The sequence below is a fragment of the Bolinopsis microptera genome, chromosome 1 (assembly GCF_026151205.1).
Source record: "Bolinopsis microptera isolate Bmic1 chromosome 1, MBARI_Bmic_1.0, whole genome shotgun sequence".
Lineage (NCBI taxonomy): Eukaryota > Metazoa > Ctenophora > Tentaculata > Lobata > Bolinopsidae > Bolinopsis > Bolinopsis microptera.
The window spans coordinates 1,094,926-1,121,404 of NC_087072.1; the positions used below are offsets into that span (position 1 = coordinate 1,094,926).

General features: G+C 40.8%; 3 protein-coding genes across 4 annotated transcripts; all 3 read left to right on the forward strand.

Moving 5' to 3' along the window:
- The first annotated feature begins 774 nt into the window (after nt 1-774).
- LOC134817008 (protein HEXIM2-like) lies at nt 775-3,878 on the forward strand. Of its 2 annotated transcripts, none has more exons than XM_063826080.1 (2): nt 775-1,547; nt 2,055-3,878. In XM_063826080.1, the coding sequence occupies exon 1, from the start codon at nt 788-790 to the stop codon at nt 1,508-1,510; it is 723 nt and encodes a 240-aa protein (XP_063682150.1). In that variant the 5' UTR covers nt 775-787; the 3' UTR covers nt 1,511-1,547; nt 2,055-3,878. The 2 variants fall into 2 exon arrangements, with proteins under 2 accessions (XP_063682150.1, XP_063682157.1); XM_063826087.1 differs by lacking the exon at nt 2,055-3,878 and adding an exon at nt 1,786-1,874 and having other exon boundaries at nt 781-1,547.
- Nucleotides 3,879-4,539: 661 nt separating this feature from the next.
- Nucleotides 4,540-7,599, forward strand: LOC134817021 (uncharacterized). Its single transcript, XM_063826098.1, has 3 exons — nt 4,540-4,928; nt 5,801-5,914; nt 6,992-7,599. The coding sequence occupies exons 1-3, from the start codon at nt 4,617-4,619 to the stop codon at nt 7,166-7,168; spliced, it is 603 nt and encodes a 200-aa protein (XP_063682168.1). The 5' UTR covers nt 4,540-4,616; the 3' UTR covers nt 7,169-7,599.
- Nucleotides 7,600-7,978: 379 nt separating this feature from the next.
- Nucleotides 7,979-25,197, forward strand: LOC134817002 (nucleolar GTP-binding protein 2-like). The gene is given in 8 exon segments (XM_063826066.1): nt 7,979-8,680; nt 8,865-9,033; nt 9,036-9,047; nt 9,214-9,341; nt 9,894-10,028; nt 16,605-16,700; nt 24,296-24,463; nt 24,756-25,197. Coding segments are annotated over 8 exon segments (1,671 nt in total). The 5' UTR covers nt 7,979-7,984; the 3' UTR covers nt 25,023-25,197.
- Nucleotides 25,198-26,479: the final 1,282 nt, after the last annotated feature.

A 26,479-nucleotide genomic window follows, 5' to 3' on the forward strand; every position in this document is an offset into this window, starting at 1 on the left:
CATCCGATCATGTGGATTCTCTGTCAAAGCCAAATGCTGAACGTTTTAAAGATAATCACGTGACAGCAAACTGAAGTAATCATTAGTCAATCGATCCCGTGAAATGACTTAGAGTCTAATTGTTAGCTGCTATTATTCGACAACATCAGTCTTGGATTAATTAATGCCACACTTTACTCCTATGTAACTTGGGGACGGGGTCAGTGGCGTAACGTTGCCTGTTGACGCCCCCTGCCGAAAATGCGCCCCCCTGTTGGCGCCCCCTCCCCTTTTGGTGCCAACGATTTTGTGCCCCCCTAAGATGGTGCCCCCGGCCCCCCCCCACAGTGGGGTCAGCGGGGCCCTTCGTTACGCCACTGGACGGGGTGGGCAACCCCATAGGCAAGTCTGCAAGCATCACTGAATCAATTACTGCATACCATCACAGTTACACTGTCGTAAATATTGTTTTGATTTTGACCAAATTCTGACTAATTTTTGACTGAAGAATGTTGAAAATGATGCCCATTTTGCCCATTTACTCCCTAACGTTTGGCCAGAAGGGGCATGGGCATCTATGGGGTTGCCCCCCCCCCAGCATTTGATTTCAATTATAAATATAGTAATAATGATGTCTGTTTCTGTAATGGCCTATTTTTCAACTTCACGCTCCCTTGAGGGCTGACCTCTTTGAACCTTGACCCTTCCACCAGGCCTGTACCTTAGCAAAACCTATACTTCAATTAACAGCTACTGCTAATATTTTCAGCAACTGCTAAGATTTTTCGTTAACAGAAAATACTTCAGAATGGCATCAGTCGTTTTGACAATGAATAGCCCCCACGATGGTCAGCAACAGTCGAGCTCATCTCCGATGATCATAAAGAAGAAAACTAGAAGAGCCCCTAAGAAACAGAAAAAAAATAAGAAACCATACTTCAAGTTGTCGTGGAAAGAAAAGGAAGAATTAAATGAAAAAGATCGTATGAAAGGGGAAGCAAGGCTTGCTAATGCAAAAATATCTGCCCCTAATAACACTACTCAGTTTTTGATGCAGGAACATCCAACTACTACTCCAAACCGGACTCCAGTGGGCATGTCTTATGATTCTGACGATGATGAATACAATTCTATGAGCAGTGATGACAATGCAAATGAGATCCAGCCTGGAGCTTTGGAAAGTCCTGGAGTATTCATGGAGAACGATTTTGCTGAAACTTTTGAGAACATGAAGGCTGATATTCTGGAGACTAAAACCAGGTCACAACTGATTACTGAAATAGTAAGTTTGGAAAAGGCAGTCAATGAGCTGGTCAAGGAGAATGGGAAGGTCAGACACAATTCTAATGACACTAATACTGAACTGATGAGCCAGTTGAATCAACTCCGCAAGGAAAACGAACTGCTCAAAGTTGAGAACATGCTCCTGAAAGCAACTAAAGTGAAAGATAACTCTATTCCTATTACACCTGTGAAAGATAACATGATCTCCTTGGATATCGACGACAACAGTAATGCTTCCCTGACTTGATGTTACCCTCTGTGCCCTATTAGATAGAACGTAAACGGTAAATTTTAATTTTTTCTATCCTAATTCTTAAAACACTCATCAAAATTTTGAAGGTTCTGAGCTCGATAAATGCTCTCTCTGTGTGTCATTTATTCTGACAGCTCTCTGACTGTGTGCTGTTTTATCATGTACATGATGTAACGTACACTGATATCATGATAATTATGTGTACTTATAAAATGTGCATGTACATTGGAGTGTATAATTATAAAGCACTGCTAATGGCTCAAACACAGGTGCAACTGTAGATTTTAAATCAGTCCTCCATTGTTGGAATGATGGGCGCCTCCACTGAGTGTTAAATTCCTAGGAAACAGGATCATAGGTTCTATCTAAATATGGTAAGCCCTGTAAGTGTGCGGTTACATGCAAATATCTGCACCCCAAAACTAATTGTACTATTCTACTTAATACCATCATTGCCTAGGAAACTTGTACCGTGTGCAAGTTGGTACACTATTGAAAGTATTGGGTATTGATTTTATATTAAAGCTGATTTCCACAGGACACAGACTGCTAGAGAAAACGATCAGATTGCCAAGAAAGAACGGAAGAAGATAACGGACAATTTAAGACGAACTTTTACCTCGCGGGAATCTATAAATAGCATTGACTTTGTAATGTAATTTATGAGCTAACATCCTATCACAGAATGAGACTAAAATCGAAAAGGGATTGGGGGTGAAAATGGGAAGTGTTTTATCAAAATTACCTACATGAGCCGACTGGAAGCAAATTCCTTTGCTTTTTGGTTTTATCAGTAAAGGCGTTGAGCTAGCTACTTTGTTTATAAGGGATTTTGTCTAATAATTGTATAACTATTTAACTAAATATATTCAAATAAGGTCAGAAATTTGGTACGGGAACTTGTGGAAATTTTACGGAATGCAGTAATAATGATAATCACACCCAATGATATGCTGTCAATGAGTTTATTACATTTAATGGGCGAAAGCCCGGATTTGGATAAATGTCTTATTTCTAGGGCTGAGTTCTAGGAGTTAGACTGGCATTGACAGCTTAGTTTTGGATGAAAATACGTGTATTTAAGATTTGTTTACTTTACATTCAACTGTCTTAAACCTGATGATAAAACAGTTTGAGACTGACTATAACTCTATAAGATAATGTAAGATATTGGGGCAACTATTAACTTATGAAGCCACAGACCTTGGTTGAAGGTTTTGTGAAACATGCATTGTGCAATTATCGATTAGCTATTGAATATGTCAAGTCAGCATAATTATCATAACTGCATAATTGATATCCGCATTGCCGCAAAATACACAATACTAGAGTCTGTAATCTGTATGGTAAGAAATCATATTAGCTCATACTTCATAGTAACGTCCTGACAAAAATTGTATTGTCTCATGCCCACACAATAATTTTATTGGCATATGGCCAGACACTAACTTAGCTTATTGCTTATATTCGCAGCAGTTTGAAAGGGATGTGCTGTTGTACAGCCTTCAAATTCCTGTGAAAATGCATGCTGTACACTCTATACAGTATACATTATGCTGTACACTCTATACATTATGCTGTACACTCTATACATTATGCTGTACACTCTATACATTATGCTGTACACTGTATACATTCTGTGAATGTGATGGGACATAGTCCAGTGTATATTACTCCTACATAGGAGATGCTATATACAACGTCTACCAGATTTACGTGACTAACTTGCTATTTGACTTGGTGATTTCCGTGGATCAGAATAATGAAGTTGAAATCATTTTGAATCTTACAGGTGAAATGTGGACAATTTAAGTCGTTCTGAACTTTCCATTTCTTTGGTCAAATTGTTGAGACCATTCTCATTTCTCCCTTTTATATTTTATTGCGTTTGATTAAACATTTCCAAACTAGCTCTTTGTTTACACTTTACATGCAAAATGTTACTTATTTTAAGAATAGACGGGTTCATATCTAGTCTGTAGTTTAAATTACCAGCATCAGGAGTTTCATATCTCTTGTCACCTTTATTTAATAAGTACCTGAGAAAATAGTGTTAAATTGTGTGTAAACACGGGTAATAAAGGGATCCTGAGTTTAAATATCCACTTTATATACCCAACTTTATAGTTCCGTCTAAATCGCTAATAAATTTGTTTTATTATTATTAATTGTTATCGGGAAAAGCAATGTATTTTATAGTTACTGGAAAATCACAATCCAAATTTAACTTGGGACTGTTTGATATATTACGTAATATATCGAAATCGTATTATAGATTATTTTGGATTATTCCGTTTTTATGTAAAGATATGGAACCACAAGTAATTTTATATCGTATAGATAATCGATGGAATTAATAGAATTTATTGTGTTTTACTCAGTGTTATTGTATAACCTTTGTAATCTTTCCCAGGTTTGATAAACATTAAACATGTCGATTGTTGGCCTCAGTAAAATTTGGAAATAAATTCCGGTAAGCTAAGTCAGTCCTGGTCTCGAAAAATGTTAATTTAAACATTCTGGATTTCACAAGCAAAATTTACCAAAATGTTGCATATAATACTTAAACTGACTATAGCAGTTCACTTCAAAATCAAGCAATTTCAATGTTTATTTTACTGCAAAAGGAGTAAGCCGGCACCACATGTCTGTTTGACCCTTCAAAAGCCATTTGAAATTTATAACATTTGGTCCGGCCCTGTTATAAAATTTGTAAAATATCCTCAATTCCTCAGTCCTAGCATAATTTGGCGTTGTTTTCCCCTGCTTTCTGGCGTTGTCGTAAATAGTTCAACCAAAAATCATGGCCAATCCCGTTCTTAGTAAATGCCATTATAGTTGCACTAATAATTTCGCTGGCTAATCGATCACTGGATATTTAAAATTGAATATTCAAGAACAGTTGGCTTCTAAATTGTACTATTTAGAGCTAAATTGTACTATTTAAATAAATTGTACTATCTAAGTTGTACTATTTAAATAGGACATTAAACTCCGTTACCAGCAGAAGGTTTAACACACCCTATTAATAGGTACTAACCAGAGTCACTGACAGTACCTCGAATAGGTAACTCTAGTTGCTAGGTAACTGAATGTAACCATGGCATACCTAGCCAGAATAAGACCGGTTCAGGCGACACTGCGCGGTGTCGCGCTGGTGCCCGCACGTGGAGACAAATGGTACATTGATCCAGAGGAGGAGCGACAGTACAACGCTCCCTTCCATCTCAAATGGAGTCAGAGCTGGCCCCTATCTACGGGACCCTCCTGGCAGAGTCACACCTTTATGAACAAGAACAGCATGTACCCTCGCATGCCTTACTACCACAGATCACTGAAGAACCCTTACGTTAAATACGATACTGGTATTGGAATGAGGAAGAACTTCGGAGAGACATATCACATTCTGGAGGTAAAGTTAGTTATTACTAGATCATCTCACTAGAGTATTTATTGTACCCCACTATTCTCTTCATGGTAGCAGTAGTAGATAATAGTGGGTATTATCTTCAAGTATTTAACAGCTAGAAGTATATTTATGCCATAAGAGGGGTGTGTATTTGTATTACACATGATAAATGTTAATTAACTCTCTCTCTACCCCACCAGGTAACCAGGTAACCAGGTAACCAGGTAACCAGGTAACCAGGTAACCAGGTAACCAGGTAACCAGGTAAATGTTAATTAACTCTCTCTCTCTACCCCACCAGGTAAGCAGGTTACCAGGTAACCAGGTAACCAGGTAACCAGGTAACCAGGTAACCAGGTAAATGTTGATTAACTCTCTCTCTCTACCCCACCAGGTAAGCAGGTAACCAGGTAACCAGGTAACCAGGTAACCAGGTAAATGTTAATTAACTCTCTCTCTCTATCCCACCAGGTAACCAGGTAAGCAGGTAACCAGGTAACCAGGTAAATGTTAATTAACTCTATACCCCACCAGGTAACCAGGTAACCAGGTAACCAGGTAACCATGTAACCAGGTAACCAGGTAACCAGGTAACCAGGTAACCAGGTAAATGTTAATTAACTCTATACCCCACCAGGTAACCGGGTAACCAGGTAACCAGGTAACCAGGTAACCAGGTAACCAGGTAACCAGGTAACCAGGTAACCAGGTAACCAGGTAACCAGGTAACCAGGTAACCAGGTAACCAGGTAAATGTTAATTTACTCTATACCCCACCAGGTAACCAGGTAACCAGGTAACCAGGTAACCAGGTAACCAGGTAACCAGGTAACCAGGTAACCAGGTAAATGTTAATTAACTCTATACCCCTCCAGGAGTGGCTGACTCCCCAAGGCTCGGAGTGGGTCAGGGAAAATGGTCAGAGCAACTCTTTCTCCGGAACTTTCGACCTTGTCCTTATGTTCGTCGTTCTGTGGTTCACGCTCAAGGTATGTGTTTTAGTAATCGATACTATTATAATGGTCAGAGTTTTTTATTTGATCATTGATCTACGCGAAGCTTGGGTATTTGCATTGACTTAAACATGGATAAGAAAAGAGAAAGTTTTTAATCCTCATCATTAGCATTAGGAATGTTTCCTTGTCATACAAATGCGGTTACTGTAATGCGTGTGTAAGATACACACTATGTGTATCACTGTGTATCTTCACACAAGGCACCTTTTAGCAGTGTGCATGTTACCATTCCATGCTAGGTTACAGTTCACGCTGTATATTCCATGCTAGGTTACAGTTATCACTGTATATTATATAGAGGGTGGCCTGGCCTATACGTCAGTGTGCAAATGTTGGGCTTTTTTCTCAGTTACTGAGTGCCCGATTAAAATGATTATCTCTGATATGACTTGCTACCTGACTACCATTACTCATTCGAGGAATCCGTCAAATTAAAAATGTTTCGAATGAACTTTCATTTTCACATTTTAAAGATATTTCGGATGATTGGATCCAAATTATAATGCATCGTGTTAATTAGAATACAAATAACACTCGTCCTGAATATAATTGGAAGCTCTAGCTACTAGCTACTAGCTGGAGCTACATGAAGTGCAATTAGAGCGCAGTATAACATAGTAGTAGTAGTATTAGTAGTAGTAGTATAACTCAATCAAATGATAACCCCACGAAAAACAATTTGCTAACGATATGAACAAAAAGCTTGATAAATAATTTTTCATTTTATGTTTCGCCTATTTTCAGATCATGTTCCACATCTAATAACTGCAATATTATGTAAAATTGAAGTTTCTAGCAGGTTCCTTAAAACGGGTGTATAGTGTATACTGTAAATGTCGAAAGGGCTGCCTTCAACAATAGAATTTTATAACTTTGGCGACAGATTCCTCGAATGAGTAGTAAGAGTATGCTTTCTGCAAAGTTACAAGTCTCAACCTTTCATTTTTTACCCTGTATATAATATTAGATACAGCATGTATTAGATATAATATTTAATACTGTAATTAATTTCTTGGCTTTTTATGCTAATTACCCATTCTTATTTTTCAGTTTATCGACTACCTCGACAAAGAATATTGTATCAGTTTGTATGCGAAGAAAGTGTACCCCTTCGATAACCTGTGGACAGAGAGTGGCGGTAATCCGTTGGTGCCCAGCGAGAAGAGACCTTATATGTTCTCCCATATCCCTGTTCTTGCCCCTGAAGCTGGTCTACAGAAATGCTGAGAGAAAACTTTTGTTAAATAAGTTATTAATTAATTTGTAATTAGCAAAGTTAGTTACCATTAGTTACGGGTGGGAGAAATACGGTTTTATATTAATCCACCTTACACAGTGCATAGGTTTTGAGTACTGCACTAAGAAATTATTAGCGAATTAGCTCATAATACTGAATGTACACATTGACTGCGTAATGAATAGCGTAATTGGTTTCATATGCCCTGTTCTATTGTTTGGAATGGCAGTTAAATTATTAAATATCATGAGGCAGGTCACATGTCACTTCTTCACTAATTGTTCTTCTAGGAAACTATCTGAAGTGTGTGTCTAAATCGAGAAGCTTTTTAATTGAGTCACACTTCATAAATACATCACCTTTATCTTAGAGATGATTATGTTATTGTGCGATGTGAAATCCCAATTAATATCAAAACGAATTTTATGAAGTTTTATTCAAATGATCCATTCATAAAGAGGTGAGTGATTTCAACTTTAAATTTTCAAGTACGTTTGAGAGGGCAAAGTAGTAATGAAAATTCTGAATATGTGGTATAAGTTACATAAAAGTAGCTCAGTGGTGTGTTCACATCGCTTAGTGCATAACTCATTGTCCTGATAAGTGGTGCATACTGCATTTGTTGGGCCATCCCCGGCGTGCCTGCTGTCATCAACGTTAGCGGGACAATTTCGCAACCAGAGCCACTGTACTAGCAAAACTTTAGTGCTATCTGTGCGTGTTTATATTCCTCGCGCGCGCAGCACGCGAATATATTATATAAATCTTGTAGAATTTTGTAACTAACTTTTGCTAATACTTCAAGGATGGGCAAACGTAACAGAGTTCCAACCAAGCCCACTGCGGCGCCCGGCAAGGTCAAGCTGGGCAGCAGTCTCAGTCTCAAGAACAGGAGTAGCAAAACTCAAACTGGTATTCGAGACAAGGCAACTGTTAAACGGTTGAACATGTACAAGACGAATGGCCCAAAACGGAACAAAGATGGTAAAATTGTGGCTCCAGCAGAATACCAGAAGCCTGCAGCATCAGGAGAACGAGCTAGAATAGAACCAAACAGGAAATGGTTCGGTAATACCAGGACCCTGACTCAACAAGCACTGCAGAAGTTTCAAGTGGAAATGGGAAAGATTAAGAAGAGTCCGTATCAAGTTATCATGAAGAGCAGCAAACTGCCTGTCGGGCTTTTGAAAGAAACCTCCAAAACTGCCAACGTTCACATTCTCAAGACTGAATCCTTCCAGAGCACGTTTGGCCCCAAGAAGCTGAGGAAAAGACCCAAGTTAAATATTGATAATATCCTTGACATGATAAAGAAAGTGACTGAAGTCACGACCAAGCATGATGAAAAGGAAGAAGCTAAAGCTCCAGTACCTGATGGGAAAGATGCCCCTAATGACTACATATTCGCTGCCGGACAGAGCAAGAGAATTCATGCGGAGCTGTTCAAAGTAATAGACAGTTCTGATGTTGTGGTCCAGGTTTTAGATGCCAGAGATCCAATGGTTAGTTCTCTATTTAATCAGATATATCAGTCGGTACTTCTTTTGTAGGACCACCTACGGGGGAGAAACTGGGGCTTTTTTAGGATGGTATTTTAGAATTCCATATTGCGATCTCTTAAAATCCCTACTTTACTTTTCAGACTAACATTTTATTTCTTCTTAGTTAATATTCTGGCCTAATCAGGGCACGAGGTCAAAGTACATCGAAAGACATTTGAAGGAGGAGAAGTCCCACAAACATCTCATATTTATCCTAAACAAGTGTGACTTGGTCCCAACATGGGTAACAAAAGGGTGGCTGGTGCACCTGTCGGCAGAATACCCTACCTTAGCTTTCCACGCCTCTGTTACAAATCCTTTGGAAAAGGTATTGTCCGTTAATTATCGATGTTTATACATTGTACATTTATACATTATACATGTTTATGTGACATTTTAATATATTGAGTGTTATAGTTAGAAAGCATAACTACGTAGGATATCTACTAAATAGCCACAATGTGTGCATAATAACATATAACATAATGTTATAGGTGCCCTGATTAATCTGCTGCGTCAGTTTGCTAGACTACACTCGGACAAGAAGCAGATAAGTGTTGGGTTTATTGGATACCCTAACGTCGGCAAAAGCTCCATCATTAACACCCTCAAACATAAAAAGGTTATGGTTTACTTTGATGTCTACAAAATGCTGACTTTCATGTAAATTGTATAGCACTGTGGAAGTATCAAGCTACATTGATAATCAAAATGCACATCCTCTTGTGTATACAATATACATGTGTAAGATCGCACTAATTAGGAAGATTGCTTGCTTATGATTTTATTACTTAATAGTACAGAGTTTGTTTACTGGTTAACCTAGGTCAACTGAAATAAATCAGACATTCTCCAACCAATAACCCCCTCTCTCTCTCAGTGTTGTAAAGTAGCCCCACAACCAATAACCCCCTCTCTCTCAGTGTTGTAAAGTAGCCCCACAACCAATAACCCCCTCTCTCAGTGTTGTAAAGTAGCCCCACAACCAATAACCCCCTCTCTCAGTGTTGTAAAGTTGCCCCACAACCAATAACCCCCTCTCTCAGTGTTGTAAAGTAGCCCCACAACCAATAACCCCCTCTCTCTCAGTGTTGTAAAGTAGCCCCACAACCAATAACCCCTCTCTCTCAGTGTTGTAAAGTAGCCCCACAACCAATAACCCCCTCTCTCTCAGTGTTGTAAAGTAGCCCCACTAGCGGGAGAGACGAAGGTTTGGCAGTACGTTTCCTTGTTCCGTCGTGTTAACCTCATAGATTGCCCCGGAGTTGTGAGCAACACCTCCGATTCTAACGCTGACATGATGTGCAAGGTAAGGATTGTGCCTCTAACGCTGACATGATGTGCAAGGTACGGATTGTGCCACTAACGCTGACATGATGTGCAAGGTAAGGATTGTGCCTCTAACGCTGACATGATGTGCAAGATAAGGATTGTGCCTCTAACGCTGACATGATGTGCAAGGTAAGGATTGTGCCTCTAACGCTGACATGATGTGCAAGGTAAGGATTGTGCCTCTAACGCTGACATGATGTGCAAGGTAAGGATTGTGCCTCTAACGCTGACATGATGTGCAAGGTAAGGATTGTGCCTCTAACGCTGACATGATGTGCAAGGTAAGGATTGTGCCTCTAACGCTGACATGATGTGCAAGGTAAGGATTGTGCCTCTAACGCTGACATGATGTGCAAGGTAAGGATTGTGCCTCTAACGCTGACATGATGTGCAAGGTAAGGATTGTGCCTCTAACGCTGACATGATGTGCAAGGTAAGGATTGTGCCTCTAACGCTGATATGATGTGCAAGGTAAGGATTGTGCCTCTAACGCTGACATGATGTGCAAGGTAAGGATTGTGCCTCTAACGCTGACATGATGTGCAAGGTAAGGATTGTGCCTCTAACGCTGACATGATGTGCAAGGTAAGGATTGTGCCTCTAACGCTGACATGATGTGCAAGGTAAGGATTGTGCCTCTAACGCTGACATGATGTGCAAGGTAAGGATTGTGCCTCTAACGCTGACATGATGTGCAAGGTAAGGATTGTGCCTCTAACGCTGACATGATGTGCAAGGTAAGGATTGTGCCTCTAACGCTGACATGATGTGCAAGGTAAGGATTGTGCCTCTAACGCTGACATGATGTGCAAGGTAAGGATTGTGCCTCTAACGCTGACATGATGTGCAAGGTAAGGATTGTGCCTCTAACGCTGACATGATGTGCAAGGTAAGGATTGTGCCTCTAACGCTGACATGATGTGCAAGGTAAGGATTGTGCCTCTATTACGCTGACATGATGTGCAAGGTAAGGATTGTGCCTCTAACGCTGACATGATGTGCAAGGTAAGGATTGTGCCTCTAACGCTGACATGATGTGCAAGGTAAGGATTGTGCCTCTAACGCTGACATGATGTGCAAGGTAAGGATTGTGCCTCTAACGCTGACATGATGTGCAAGGTAAGGATTGTGCCTCTAACGCTGACATGATGTGCAAGGTAAGGATTGTGCCTCTAACGCTGACATGATGTGCAAGGTAAGGATTGTGCCTCTAACGCTGACATGATGTGCAAGGTAAGGATTGTGCCTCTAACGCTGACATGATGTGCAAGGTAAGGATTGTGCCTCTAACGCTGACATGATGTGCAAGGTAAGGATTGTGCCTCTAACGCTGACATGATGTGCAAGGTAAGGATTGTGCCTCTAACGCTGACATGATGTGCAAGGTAAGGATTGTGCCTCTAACGCTGACATGATGTGCAAGGTAAGGATTGTGCCTCTAACGCTGACATGATGTGCAAGGTAAGGATTGTGCCTCTAACGCTGACATGATGTGCAAGGTAAGGATTGTGCCTCTAACGCTGACATGATGTGCAAGGTAAGGATTGTGCCTCTAACGCTGACATGATGTGCAAGGTAAGGATTGTGCCTCTAACGCTGACATGATGTGCAAGGTAAGGATTGTGCCTCTAACGCTGACATGATGTGCAAGGTAAGGATTGTGCCTCTAACGCTGACATGATGTGCAAGGTAAGGATTGTGCCTCTAACGCTGACATGATGTGCAAGGTAAGGATTGTGCCTCTAACGCTGACATGATGTGCAAGGTAAGGATTGTGCCTCTAACGCTGACATGATGTGCAAGGTAAGGATTGTGCCTCTAACGCTGACATGATGTGCAAGGTAAGGATTGTGCCTCTAACGCTGACATGATGTGCAAGGTAAGGATTGTGCCTCTAACGCTGACATGATGTGCAAGGTAAGGATTGTGCCTCTATTACGCTGACATGATGTGCAAGGTAAGGATTGTGCCTCTAACGCTGACATGATGTGCAAGGTAAGGATTGTGCCTCTAACGCTGACATGATGTGCAAGGTAAGGATTGTGCCTCTAACGCTGACATGATGTGCAAGGTAAGGATTGTGCCTCTAACGCTGACATGATGTGCAAGGTAAGGATTGTGCCTCTAACGCTGACATGATGTGCAAGGTAAGGATTGTGCCTCTAACGCTGACATGATGTGCAAGGTAAGGATTGTGCCTCTAACGCTGACATGATGTGCAAGGTAAGGATTGTGCCTCTAACGCTGACATGATGTGCAAGGTAAGGATTGTGCCTCTAACGCTGACATGATGTGCAAGGTAAGGATTGTGCCTCTAACGCTGACATGATGTGCAAGGTAAGGATTGTGCCTCTAACGCTGACATGATGTGCAAGGTAAGGATTGTGCCTCTAACGCTGACATGATGTGCAAGGTAAGGATTGTGCCTCTAACGCTGACATGATGTGCAAGGTAAGGATTGTGCCTCTAACGCTGACATGATGTGCAAGGTAAGGATTGTGCCTCTAACGCTGACATGATGTGCAAGGTAAGGATTGTGCCTCTAACGCTGACATGATGTGCAAGGTAAGGATTGTGCCTCTAACGCTGACATGATGTGCAAGGTAAGGATTGTGCCTCTAACGCTGACATGATGTGCAAGGTAAGGATTGTGCCTCTAACGCTGACATGATGTGCAAGGTAAGGATTGTGCCTCTAACGCTGACATGATGTGCAAGGTAAGGATTGTGCCTCTAACGCTGACATGATGTGCAAGGTAAGGATTGTGCCTCTAACGCTGACATGATGTGCAAGGTAAGGATTGTGCCTCTAACGCTGACATGATGTGCAAGGTAAGGATTGTGCCTCTAACGCTGACATGATGTGCAAGGTAAGGATTGTGCCTCTAACGCTGACATGATGTGCAAGGTAAGGATTGTGCCTCTAACGCTGACATGATGTGCAAGGTAAGGATTGTGCCTCTAACGCTGACATGATGTGCAAGGTAAGGATTGTGCCTCTAACGCTGACATGATGTGCAAGGTAAGGATTGTGCCTCTAACGCTGACATGATGTGCAAGGTAAGGATTGTGCCTCTAACGCTGACATGATGTGCAAGGTAAGGATTGTGCCTCTAACGCTGACATGATGTGCAAGGTAAGGATTGTGCCTCTAACGCTGACATGATGTGCAAGGTAAGGATTGTGCCTCTAACGCTGACATGATGTGCAAGGTAAGGATTGTGCCTCTAACGCTGACATGATGTGCAAGGTAAGGATTGTGCCTCTAACGCTGACATGATGTGCAAGGTAAGGATTGTGCCTCTAACGCTGACATGATGTGCAAGGTAAGGATTGTGCCTCTAACGCTGACATGATGTGCAAGGTAAGGATTGTGCCTCTAACGCTGACATGATGTGCAAGGTAAGGATTGTGCCTCTAACGCTGACATGATGTGCAAGGTAAGGATTGTGCCTCTAACGCTGACATGATGTGCAAGGTAAGGATTGTGCCTCTAACGCTGACATGATGTGCAAGGTAAGGATTGTGCCTCTAACGCTGACATGATGTGCAAGGTAAGGATTGTGCCTCTAACGCTGACATGATGTGCAAGGTAAGGATTGTGCCTCTAACGCTGACATGATGTGCAAGGTAAGGATTGTGCCTCTAACGCTGACATGATGTGCAAGGTAAGGATTGTGCCTCTAACGCTGACATGATGTGCAAGGTAAGGATTGTGCCTCTAACGCTGACATGATGTGCAAGGTAAGGATTGTGCCTCTAACGCTGACATGATGTGCAAGGTAAGGATTGTGCCTCTAACGCTGACATGATGTGCAAGGTAAGGATTGTGCCTCTAACGCTGACATGATGTGCAAGGTAAGGATTGTGCCTCTAACGCTGACATGATGTGCAAGGTAAGGATTGTGCCTCTAACGCTGACATGATGTGCAAGGTAAGGATTGTGCCTCTAACGCTGACATGATGTGCAAGGTAAGGATTGTGCCTCTAACGCTGACATGATGTGCAAGGTAAGGATTGTGCCTCTAACGCTGACATGATGTGCAAGGTAAGGATTGTGCCTCTAACGCTGACATGATGTGCAAGGTAAGGATTGTGCCTCTAACGCTGACATGATGTGCAAGGTAAGGATTGTGCCTCTAACGCTGACATGATGTGCAAGGTAAGGATTGTGCCTCTAACGCTGACATGATGTGCAAGGTAAGGATTGTGCCTCTAACGCTGACATGATGTGCAAGGTAAGGATTGTGCCTCTAACGCTGACATGATGTGCAAGGTAAGGATTGTGCCTCTAACGCTGACATGATGTGCAAGGTAAGGATTGTGCCTCTAACGCTGACATGATGTGCAAGGTAAGGATTGTGCCTCTAACGCTGACATGATGTGCAAGGTAAGGATTGTGCCTCTAACGCTGACATGATGTGCAAGGTAAGGATTGTGCCTCTAACGCTGACATGATGTGCAAGGTAAGGATTGTGCCTCTAACGCTGACATGATGTGCAAGGTAAGGATTGTGCCTCTAACGCTGACATGATGTGCAAGGTAAGGATTGTGCCTCTAACGCTGACATGATGTGCAAAGTAAGGATTGTGCCTCTAACTCTGACATGATGTGCAAGGTAATGGTTGTGCCTCTAACGCTGACATGATGTGCAAGGTAAGGATTGTGCCTCTAACGCTGACATGATGTGCAAGGTAAGGATTGTGCCTCTAACGCTGACATGATGTGCAAGGTAAGGATTGTGCCTCTAACGCTGACATGATGTGCAAAGTAAGGATTGTGCCTCTAACTCTGACATGATGTGCAAGGTAAGGATTGTGCCTCTAACGCTGACATGATGTGCAAGGTAAGGATTGTGCCTCTAACGCTGACATGATGTGCAAGGTAAGGATCGTGCCTCTAACGCTGACATGATGTGCAAGGTAAGGGTTGTGCCTCTAACGCTGACATGATGTGCAAGGTAAGGATTGTGCCTCTAACGCTGACATGATGTGCAAGGTAAGGATCGTGCCTCTAACGCTGACATGATGTGCAAGGTAAGGATCGTGCCTCTAACGCTGACATGATGTGCAAGGTAAGGATTGTGCCTCTAACGCTGACATGATGTGCAAGGTAAGGATTGTGCCTCTAACACTGACATGATGTGCAAGGTAAGGATTGTGCCTCTAACGCTGACATGATGTGCAAGGTAAGGATTGTGCCTCTAACGCTGACATGATGTGCAAGGTAAGGATTGTGCCTCTAACGCTGACATGATGTGCAAGGTAAGGATTGTGCCTCTAACGCTGACATGATGTGCAAGGTAAGGGTTGTGCCTCTAACGCTGACATGATGTGCAAGGTAAGGATTGTGCCTCTAACGCTGACATGATGTGCAAGGTAAGGATTGTGCCTCTAACGCTGACATGATGTGCAAGGTAAGGATTGTGCGTCTAACGCTGACATGATGTGCAAGGTAAGGATTGTGCCTCTAACGCTGACATGATGTGCAAGGTAAGGATTGTGCCTCTAACGCTGACATGATGTGCAAGGTAAGGATTGTGCCTCTAACGCTGACATGATGTGCAAGGTAAGGATTGTGCCTCTAACGCTGACATGATGTGCAAGGTAAAGATTGTGCCTCTAACGCTGACATGATGTGCAAGGTAAGGATTGTGCCTCTAACGCTGACATGATGTGCAAGGTAAGGATTGTGCCTCTAACACTGACATGATGTGCAAGGTAAGGATTGTGCCTCTAACGCTGACATGATGTGCAAGGTAAGGATTGTGCCTATAACGCTGACATGATGTGCAAGGTAAGGATTGTGCCTCTAACGCTGACATGATGTGCAAGGTAAGGATTGTGCCTCTAACGCTGACATGATGTGCAAGGTAAGGATTGTGCCTCTAACGCTGACATGATGTGCAAGGTAAGGATTGTGCCTCTAACGCTGACATGATGTGCAAGGTAAGGATTGTGCCTCTAACGCTGACATGATGTGCAAGGTAAGGATTGTGCCTCTAACGCTGACATGATGTGCAAGGTAAGGATTGTGCCTCTAACGCTGACATGATGTGCAAGGTAAGGATCGTGCCTCTAACGCTGACATGATGTGCAAGGTAAGGATTGTGCCTCTAACGCTGACATGATGTGCAAGGTAAGGATTGTGCCTCTAACGCTGACATGATGTGCAAGGTAAGGATTGTGCCGCACTTTTCATCAAATTCATTTGCCTTTGTTTTTAGATCTTATAAATACAGAATGAATAGGAGGTAGTTTGTGTCTCCCCTATTATAATGAGATTTTGTCTCGCCACTCATTGAGCCGAACAATTGCTAAATTGTTTCGGATTTGTTCACTACATTGCTTCCCGACTCCGCCAATTTGAAATCAAAATATCGAAAGTGTTGAATTCAATTTATTGAGAGCTATTAACTGTCGCGACAGGAAAAGCACTTAAACCTATAAATTATTGTAACACCATGGCGTCACAACTAGCATTTAGCCATTTTTACAGTAGCTGTTATGAAAAGTTCTTTCTAGAGAAATTTTATTATAAATTCTGACTTTCAGGGAGTTGTTCGGTTAGAATATGTGACAAACGCAGCTGATTACATCGAAACAATCATGGAGAAAATAAAACCCAAGTATCTCACACAAGCGTACAAGGTGAGTTTAAGTTATAACATAAAACTTTGTTAACATAACAAATTTACATCCAACAGTCAGCAGATTAAGAAACGAAATAATACATATTCGATTTTTTTAAATCGCTGTTCAGTGTTCAAACATCTAATCGTCTGAAAAAATATAACTAAACATTAATTATTTCCCTTCATTAAGGTATATATTCTAAGCTACACAAAATTAATATAATAAAACAAATTTCTAAAATCTGAATCCTTCCCAGTCAATCAATCTGTTTCGTCAGTATTCGGCTTAATCACTGTCTACAATCTACATTAAAATATTGTGCTGCAAGATACTAGTTTATAAACAAATTGACGGTCAATGTTTAGCGTTATGAATAACGCTAAACATTGATCGTCAACTTGTTCTAGTTAAATAAATAGCACTGATATTAATCTGTCGAGGAAGCAACTCGAAACTTAAGTACTAGCTGGTTTGGGAACACTTAAAACCTCTTTAAGCCTCACTCCCCCTGGTTTGGGAACACTTAAAACCTCTTTAAGCCTCACTCCCCCTGGTTTGGGAACACTTAAAACCTCTTTAAGCCTCACTCCCCCTGGTTTGGGAACACTTAAACCTCTTTAAGCCTCACTCCCCCTGGTTTGGGAACATTTAAAACCTCTTTAAGCCTCACTCCCCCTGGTTTGGGAACACTTAAAACCTCTTTAAGCCTCACTCCCCCACCCGGCTGAGGACCCTTATTACGATACACTACAACAGCCGGAATGGGACGTGTAGGAGTCTTGCTAGACTCGCTCCTCCAAAATGTCGCTCCTAAATTAATGCTATCTCGGCCACAAAACAACTTGTTTATGATAAAAATTCTAAGTTTCTCATTTCTAGCAAAGTATACAACCGGATTGATGGCAGAGTTTAGTGGTATACACAAGCTGTAAACGAAAATGTAGATATCGTAGTTGTGAACTGATCCGTACAGACTGCCAGGTCCAAGGGCGTACTCCCAAATGTGAACCACGCAGAAGGGGATGTTAAAGAGACAGAAGATCATGGCAAGGATCAGGACTGTTGTAGAGGCGTGCACATTCCTTCTCCTCTTACCGTTTGTGTTCAAATCTCCTCTTCCAGAAGCCAATAGACAGCAGATAGATATGACACAGGATAGGATGATGAGGGTGGTAAGGGTGGTGGGCAGTACAGCCAGCTCTAGCCAGTAGTATTTGTAGTGGATTGTTTCTGAGAATGCCAAGCTGACAATGATGATCTCGTAGAGGAAGAACAGTCCGCCCAGGATCATGATGTGACTCACTGTTACTCTGAGAAAGGGTTTCACCAGAGACAGCGTCCTGATGACGGTCATCATGCACGTCACAAACACTGTCATCTTCATCGTGATGTCACTTGTTGCTATGAGAGCCTGGGGTAGGGCGTTTATTTAGAATGTATCACGTGTAGCTATTTAAAAGGACGAATAATATATTTGCACTGTAAGTTTTGGTGGCATCACACTTGCACTGATCGACTTTACCTGGAAAGAAAGAGGAGGGGCTGGCTGGACGGTGTCCAGGAACCAGAAGGAGTGAACCCAAGTAGCCAGACTGGTGACACAGACCAGCATGTCGACCAGGTTGAGTGAGATAAAGAGGACAGTGCCAGGAGAGGGAGACTGTCTCTGGAGGAAGAAGGTGAGAGACAGGGTGTTGGTGAAGAGTCCCAGGATAACTATAGTTGCTGCCAGGTAGCTGGTAATGCTGATGTAGTCTGACATGTTGCTGGGTGGGAGAGATGTTTAGTAACTCAAATCACTTTATCTTGTGATAGTTGGGGGGGGGGAGTAGTAAAAATATATTTAAGAAATTATTAAGATTCTAGTCTCGATAGGGGGAGGGCGAGAGTAGTAAAAATATATTTAAGAAATTATTAAGATTCTAGTCTCGATATTGAAAATGGTAATAACGCCAGCGCAACCTCCTGCAATCGATACTACTGTACGGTTACTTCCCCGAATATAAATATTAAATATTGTAGCACCTGGATCACAACTTGTCGCTGGCAAAAACCATTTATTTAAGTTATGCGTTCGAACAGAAACGCTAAATAGTCATTTATAACGATATAACCGATCAAAGGCTTAAAATTTACAGTTCCACGCGCCAGTTGAAGAATGGAAGTGGTTTAACAAAGTAGGGTTAGTCTCTTAAAGTCTTAAATTTTAGTGCATGCAGTCTAGGATAGCCCCCCCCCCCTCCCGATGCGCAGTAGGCGACCCATCCCTCCACCCACCCCACCGCCCCCACCCCCCCCCCCCCCTAGTGCCCTGCCCCCTGGCTACCAACTCGTATTATTGGTTGCATAACCCTTGCATAACCGGAACTGAGCATGGTTATACGGTTATATTACCACATATTATCCCAATCTCCCTTAAGTTATAACCAACTTTGCAAAACCTACAGTTTCACAGAAAATCATGTCTATGTTAGGCATAAATGGACCATAGTTTATTAGATATGGCCCATCCAGACATCCCAGACCAATAAATGATAATAAGCTGACTACGGCTGAGTCCTCCTAGAATGGGATATGTTTCTTTGATCTCAGTCTACAAGTGGTTATCAAAGTTCAAATAGCTAAATAGACACGGCGCAATTTGATGTTGTATAACGGTCAAAATGAGTTGAAGAAATTCTGAATCCTGTAAGCCAAAACGGCCCCCTTATACGATCATTAGGCGCTGAACCAGTAAAGAACAAACACTACTACACTCTAGTATAATTATATAATACTACTGTACAGGAACAAACACTAGTATAATATAGAACAAACACTACTACATAATATAATTATATAATACTACTATACAGGAACAAACACTCTAGTATGATATAGAACAAACCTCTTATCTCATTTTCAGTCGTTAACACCATTAACAAAAGAAAACTTAGTCACCTTGAATCCAGACTATAGTGAAGTTAAACTTAATAAATAATTGTTGACCAGGTGTTAATCTTAGTATTATATTTAAATAATAATTGGGAGTCGAGTACTTCACAACGATAATCCGCCTCCCCACTAGACATATAATAGTATATAATATATATATTGAGGTTTTAATAAATCAGGTGTTCAAGTTTTGCGAGGGGCCTTGTGAAGGAAATGGTGCACACTTCCGGCGCTACAAGGAATCCCTCACAAGGTTATTTAAGAGGAAATGTATGCAGTTAAACTGGCTAATTCAGCACTTAACTTCAGTGAGGCGTACAATTAATAGCGATAGAGTAAGTAAAAAGAGAATATACCCAGCTAGCCTCATTGAATATTGGGAGTTGTTAAAACTCATGGAACTAAGGTATTGGACATTGATATGAATTATATGGGATAATGTAATTGGAATAATGTAATATTATCTGGAAGAAGATTAAGTTGTATAATATTTTAAACCAAGGATAGACATTAGACACAGTCTCATTGACCACTAGCTATTTGACTATATTACTGAGGGAAGTTGGGACAAACTCTAAAGAGGAACTGCGAACCCTGATGCGAGACAGGGATATAAGGAGGGGGTTATCCGGGGTAGATCAGACTTAGTTCCGACCTAGTAGTAATACTACTGGATTACACCAACCCACCAGATTACACCAACCCACCAGATTACACCAACCCACCAGATTACACATGTAAGCGGTTCAAATCCTCAATCATTAGCAAAATAACTACATACCACTTTTTGAAATCAGCAGCCGTATTTTACAATATAATTTACTAGAAGCTGCAAACAGATGACGCTCTGTCGTTTTAACAATTGAAAACTGCTCGGATATTTGGTGTAATCTGGTTGGCTAATCGTTGCTATGCGCCGTTGCTATGCGCCGTTATCAATTTGCCCCACCGGCCACCAGTTTTCTAGAGGATCTAGACAAATACTTTTAAACAAAGCTTATATCCATTGTGTAACGTAAATGTGGTATGTTTCATGGAATTAATGACACGTTAGTTTGGACACCACCACGCTGTTACCAATATAGGTAACGTCTATATTATATTAACAATATAACAATATATAGCGTCTAGCCACTATTGTAGAATTAAAGTAAGTTACAATGTCTACAATAATTATAATAGCGCCTGGTCGGCGACAAGCAATTAGAAGGTAGGCACAACTCACAAGGCATAAGGGAGCCTCTATTATTAACAGCGTGGGCCGTGGGGGTCATTAATTCCATGAAACATACCACATTTACATTTACGCTACACAATGGATATAAGCTTTGTTTACAAGTATTTGTCTAGATCCTCTAGAAAACTGGTGAGTGGTGGCCACCTGCAGAGCTACCATCAATATGATTATAACGAAAAACAAACATTGGGGGGGGGGGCTGACCATATTAAAGTATATTAAAGTATATCCCCGGCCCTAAATCGGGAAAAACCTACATTTTAATATACTTTAATATACTTTAATATACCCTAAATTAGTCGAGCTATATTCTTCGTTTAGATTTGCAAGAAAAGCCTGTTTTTGGACTATTACATGAATTTACATCCAGTTTGGTCAAAAAATGGCTGAGTTATGAGCTTTAAATCATATGCCCATATTTGGGCATACGCACCAAATTTGAAAGCTTTTGCCCAAAATTCGATCAAATTTCAATATTTGTTAATGAGACTATCTTTATGTGAAAGATATAGCTCAATATCTGTTGAATAGTGGATACTAAGTAAAAAGACCTCCATGAACAAAATTGCACATAAAATATCTCGGTTTGTACTTTGTAAAATTGAAATCAGTTTTCAATATTTTTGCCTCCAAAAAGACACATAATTTCCAGCGACAGATTATAAATTGCCGGATTAAGAGATGTTGTCATTAAAGAAATGTAACTATGGCAAATTTTAAAGTTAAAAATAAAATCTGTTAACGGTTCATGATCTTCAAAGCAAGTCACTTGAAGCATTCGTTTGATACAGTGGCTTTAAAGAAGGGTATGAAATGGTGTGCGTCTCCAATAAACAGATAAATGCTGTAGGAGTTGTCTGTCTAGCTAGCCGCTATATGATATTATGCGGCGTAATGCTATTGGTTCATTTTGTTAACGGTTTTAATCGGTTGCAGTGCAACCTTCACAAGCAATCATTGTTGCGCAACCTTCCCACGAGAAGAAAAACTAAGAAGAAATAAGAATGCGATATTTAGGTTACCTGGTTACCAGATAGCAGAGGGCTAAAACAGAAAGGACGATGACGTCATGGATCCTTAGCGTATTCAGAGATAGGTCACGCTTCCTCATGCTCACACTCTACAAAACCCTGGTGAGAAGCAAACTCGAATACTGCTGCCCGGTGTGGAACCCGGACAAGATCAGCGATATAGAAGCTATTGAAAGCATACAACGACACTATAACACTCGTCGAATCAGTGGCTGCCAGAACCTTGATTACTGGGAACGCCTGCAGAACCTGAATCTTCTCTCGTTACAGAGACGCAGAGAACGATACATCATAATCCATACGTATGGAAGATGATGAATGGACTAGCTCCGAACGACATCAGCATGCAGTTCAAGGAAAAAAGGCACAATTCTCAATCTCGACCCATTATGAAAACTCTTTTGGAGTAAAAGCAGCCAAACTATGGAACCTGCTCCCCAAGGAAGTTAACACAATCCAAGTCTTGGAAACTTTCAAATCCTCCCTTGCTAAATTCTTGAAAGGCTTCCCGGATACCCGCCCACAAAAGGGTATACCGCCATCACAAATAACTCTTTTTGGAATGGACTCTACAAAAAGATCTAAGCCAGGAGTGATTGGAGGCTAGGAGGTATAGTATCAGGTACTTGATACTGTTGTCCAGAAGCGATCCCTGCCGAACCTACCTAAAGTAACCCTAAGTAAGTAGATATTTGATAACCCGTTAGGATCTTTAGAAAAACTGTCTGAAAGGATATATTAATCTCCTAGCATAAAACGGGGTAATCTTCACTCAGCCCTTGTCCGAATGCTTTTTACAGTGCTAAGTGGCTCGTGTCATACTGTGGATATTATATTATTATATTATTATGTCTCAACCTAGAACATGATCACTAGCATGACAAAGCCTTTATTGAAGGTGTGTTAGCAATGAGTGCCACCTTGATAATAATATAACTGACACCCCGATAATATAACTGACACCGAGCTATAAATCTACTTACTAATACTTAGGCCGGCTGGCGAATACTCTAGGAGAGATTAGCAGATTCTCCTTCTGGATCAATGCTGGTTTGTTTAAATACTACTTGTTATACAAGACCACAATTCAGCTAAGAATTTCCATTACGGCAGTAGGGTTGCCATTATCGGTACAAAATTTTTTATCGCGATAATCGATAATTTGGCACCGTTTGGCGGTTGGGGTCTAGTTTGTTGGTCAACTGCTATCTCGAAACCAAGTTTCACAAAAAATCAGGGTGAACCACCCACCCCCACCCCCCTGTAAGGACATGTTTTATTCATAGGACAGAGAGGAGCGCGATTGGATATCCAATTATCATTAAATATTAAGGACATGTTTTATTCATAGGACAGAGAGGACCGCGATTGGATATCCAATTATCATTAAACATTATATACTTGCTTTAGGTACTTGGTATAATAGATATGATAATGATATTGGCTTGAGCTTCCATCATTTCTGTTGGACCAGGAGCTTCCTATTATCATGTTAAATTGAGTTGAATAATTAACCTTATTAAAGATACAGTGGGACGGTGGAATATGGTATTCAGTACGGAGTCTGCTCAGTAGTTTATAAATGAGCTTTAAAGAAAGATAATCTAATTTCTATCTACAAACAAACAGATAAGAATGATATGATAGAAGTATGTTTAATTTTAAACGACAGTAATAGTGTTACGTCCGACAGTGAACAGCAAAGTTAACAATCACGCTACTATTTGTAGGTTTCAGCTTTAATTTGCGATAGATATAACTTGACCCACAGATTTGTTAACTTCAATATGACAGTATGAAAATCGATAAATCCCAAAATAAATCGCGATACAGAACGAGATTATGGTTAGGTATGAAACTCCGTTATAAATACTGCAACTCCCTGTAGTTTAGAGTGAGGTTATACTAATACAGAATACTGCACTGGAAGCTATCGCACGTGGAACTAAACACTTCCGTGACACGCGTTAATCGCTGACACGAGCACCATTTCATACATCCATGTAATAATAATCACAAATATTGTCTCGAAGCAAGCCTGCAATTAAATTTGAATCCTGCAGTTAACACCATGACAGTTCCCCCACGTAGCTTCGTGTGACATGGGTCACGTGTGACATGGGTCACGTGTGACATGGGTCACGTGTGACATGGGTCAACTGCATGTGTTATTTAATTAATGGCAGTAGTAGTAGTAGTGGCAGCAGGATGACTATCACAAGGGTAGAGAGCGAATTATAAGTTATAATAAGTGCTATATTGACATTTTAAATATATTGAGTGGAGGTCAAACCACCGCTTTTTTATTCCCATCGAAGATTGGTTACACTTTCAATTAATCAATATAAAAGGATATATTCGATTGAAAACGCTAATATCTTATTTTCTTAACACATTTAAAACCCAAGGTGGAGAGTTGGACGAACGGAGAGGACTTTTTAGCTCAAATGTGCAAGTTAACCGGAAAATTACTGAAAAAGGGGGAGCCAGATCTGAACACCTGCGCTAGAATGGTATTCCAGGACTTCCAACGAGGCAAATTACCATACTTCAACGTTCCGCCAAACAGTTCCAGGGTTTGTTATTTCTTAATTTTCTAATGCCTGGTTTTACTACTTTCCTTAGCATTATTCATTTTTAACCATTTCTTGTTCATACTTTCATAGTTCAGACGCCTTCTTTACGCGAAGAGAGCACTGTTATTTCAATCGAGAGTTTTTGCTAGCCTTGTTTTAATTCAGCTTTAAAACACTATTTAATACGGTTTAATATAAACATACAAATTACAGTTTTAATGTAGAACATGATTGGTTTCTATAACATATAGTGGTATATATATAGTGTATAACTTCCGAACATTGTTATCAGAAGTCAACAGACGAAGCAATGCCGACAGCGAAAGATATGTCATTTATAGACGAGGCTAATAATGAACAATTAAAAGAAGATAACCCTGAAGATATGAAAGACATCTCAAACGAAACAACAGAAGATGCAGCTTTAACAGAAGATAACACACCAGATGATAATAATTGTGGTGAAATATCAGACGGTAATCAATTAGATACTAGTCTTCCTGAGAGGACTCCCGAGCAAGCTAAGAAACGGAGGAGAATTGTTCCTGATGATGATTGATAGAGTGGTGTTCCCTTTTTATTTTGCTTCATATCGCCAGCAAAGGCGCCTTTTAAAGTCTATTTTATGTTTTACCGTAGGGTTTTTAAGAGTTTTTGTCCGGAAACTTGACCGGGGGTAATTTATTATCGACTGTAATCGTTCATTTTAAAGAGCATTTTAATTTAAAACTAAATTGCTGCGTTTTAGTATCATCAAATTAAATTACAAGTAAAATGTTTGACGTTCCCACTTGCAACCTACAGTTACACTGAAACCATGGGACGCGACCAAAGTGCGTCTGAAAATCCGGAGGCTAAACTATAAAATGAGTTACATTGTCTTATAATATGTAATACTAATGTTCCTTAAGTACGGGAACTGAGACAAAGTGACTTCATCACTTCAACTCGAAGCATTCTCCAAATTAAAATGTGTACCATTATACCATATTCAATATTTAAGACTGATAATAATATCAAATTTGCCATATTGGATATATTCAACTACAAATGTAGTGGAAGATTGAGATTAACCATTAACTGGATATACTTCTACTACTACTATGTTGGAGCTAAGTCCGATCTACGCCAGATAACCCCCTTCATGCATATATCCCTGTCCCGCATCAGGGTTCGCAGTTCCTCTTTAGAGTTTGTCCCAACTTCCTTCAGTAACATAGACAAGTAGCTTTGTCTTGGTCGGCCTTGCTGTGCTCTACCGTGCGTAGGTTCCCATAAGACTAAATCACTGGCAAGTAGCTCAGGATGTCTGATGCAGTGTCCCGCCATTTGTAATTTCCTAACTTCGTAACTGGATATAGGGTATTATAATCATCACGATAACTAGCATGCAGCAGCACTATAGCGGTATCCACAGACTATTAATTAGAATCTTGCGATCTACTTATTCAGGGGTGATTTTAGGGATTCGTGAATCCATCGATAGAAAAATGCGACTGTTAGGGGTCGTTCACATATTACGTTCTCTTTTTTAGAACATTTTTAACCCCCCCCCCCCCCTCCGTAATCAGTTTTACATATAGCTATTGTAGTGTGTCAAAATTACACTAGCGTAATCATTCGGAACCCCCCCTCCCCCCTCAGCTGATAACGTAATATGTGAACGACCCCTTATGTCAATTAGCTGGTCGAGGGCTGCCGTACAATGGTGACGGGCTTACCTGGGGACCTCAGGCTATTATGTTCATAAACATAATAGCCGAATAGAGATTAGGCGGAATGACAGGCTGAGCGCGGCCCAGTAACTGTTCACGTGACATGGACGACCAATCAAATAGGTAATACAGTATGTAACAGGTAATACAGTATACACCTTGTCTATATGGTCTAACTCACCAAGTCAACATACATGACACATGAGATTGAGAACTAAGCAATTGAAACGTAACACATCTCACCAAATCTAGATCAAGTAACCACCATTGCATGGGAAGATGATAAATCAATTAAACCAAT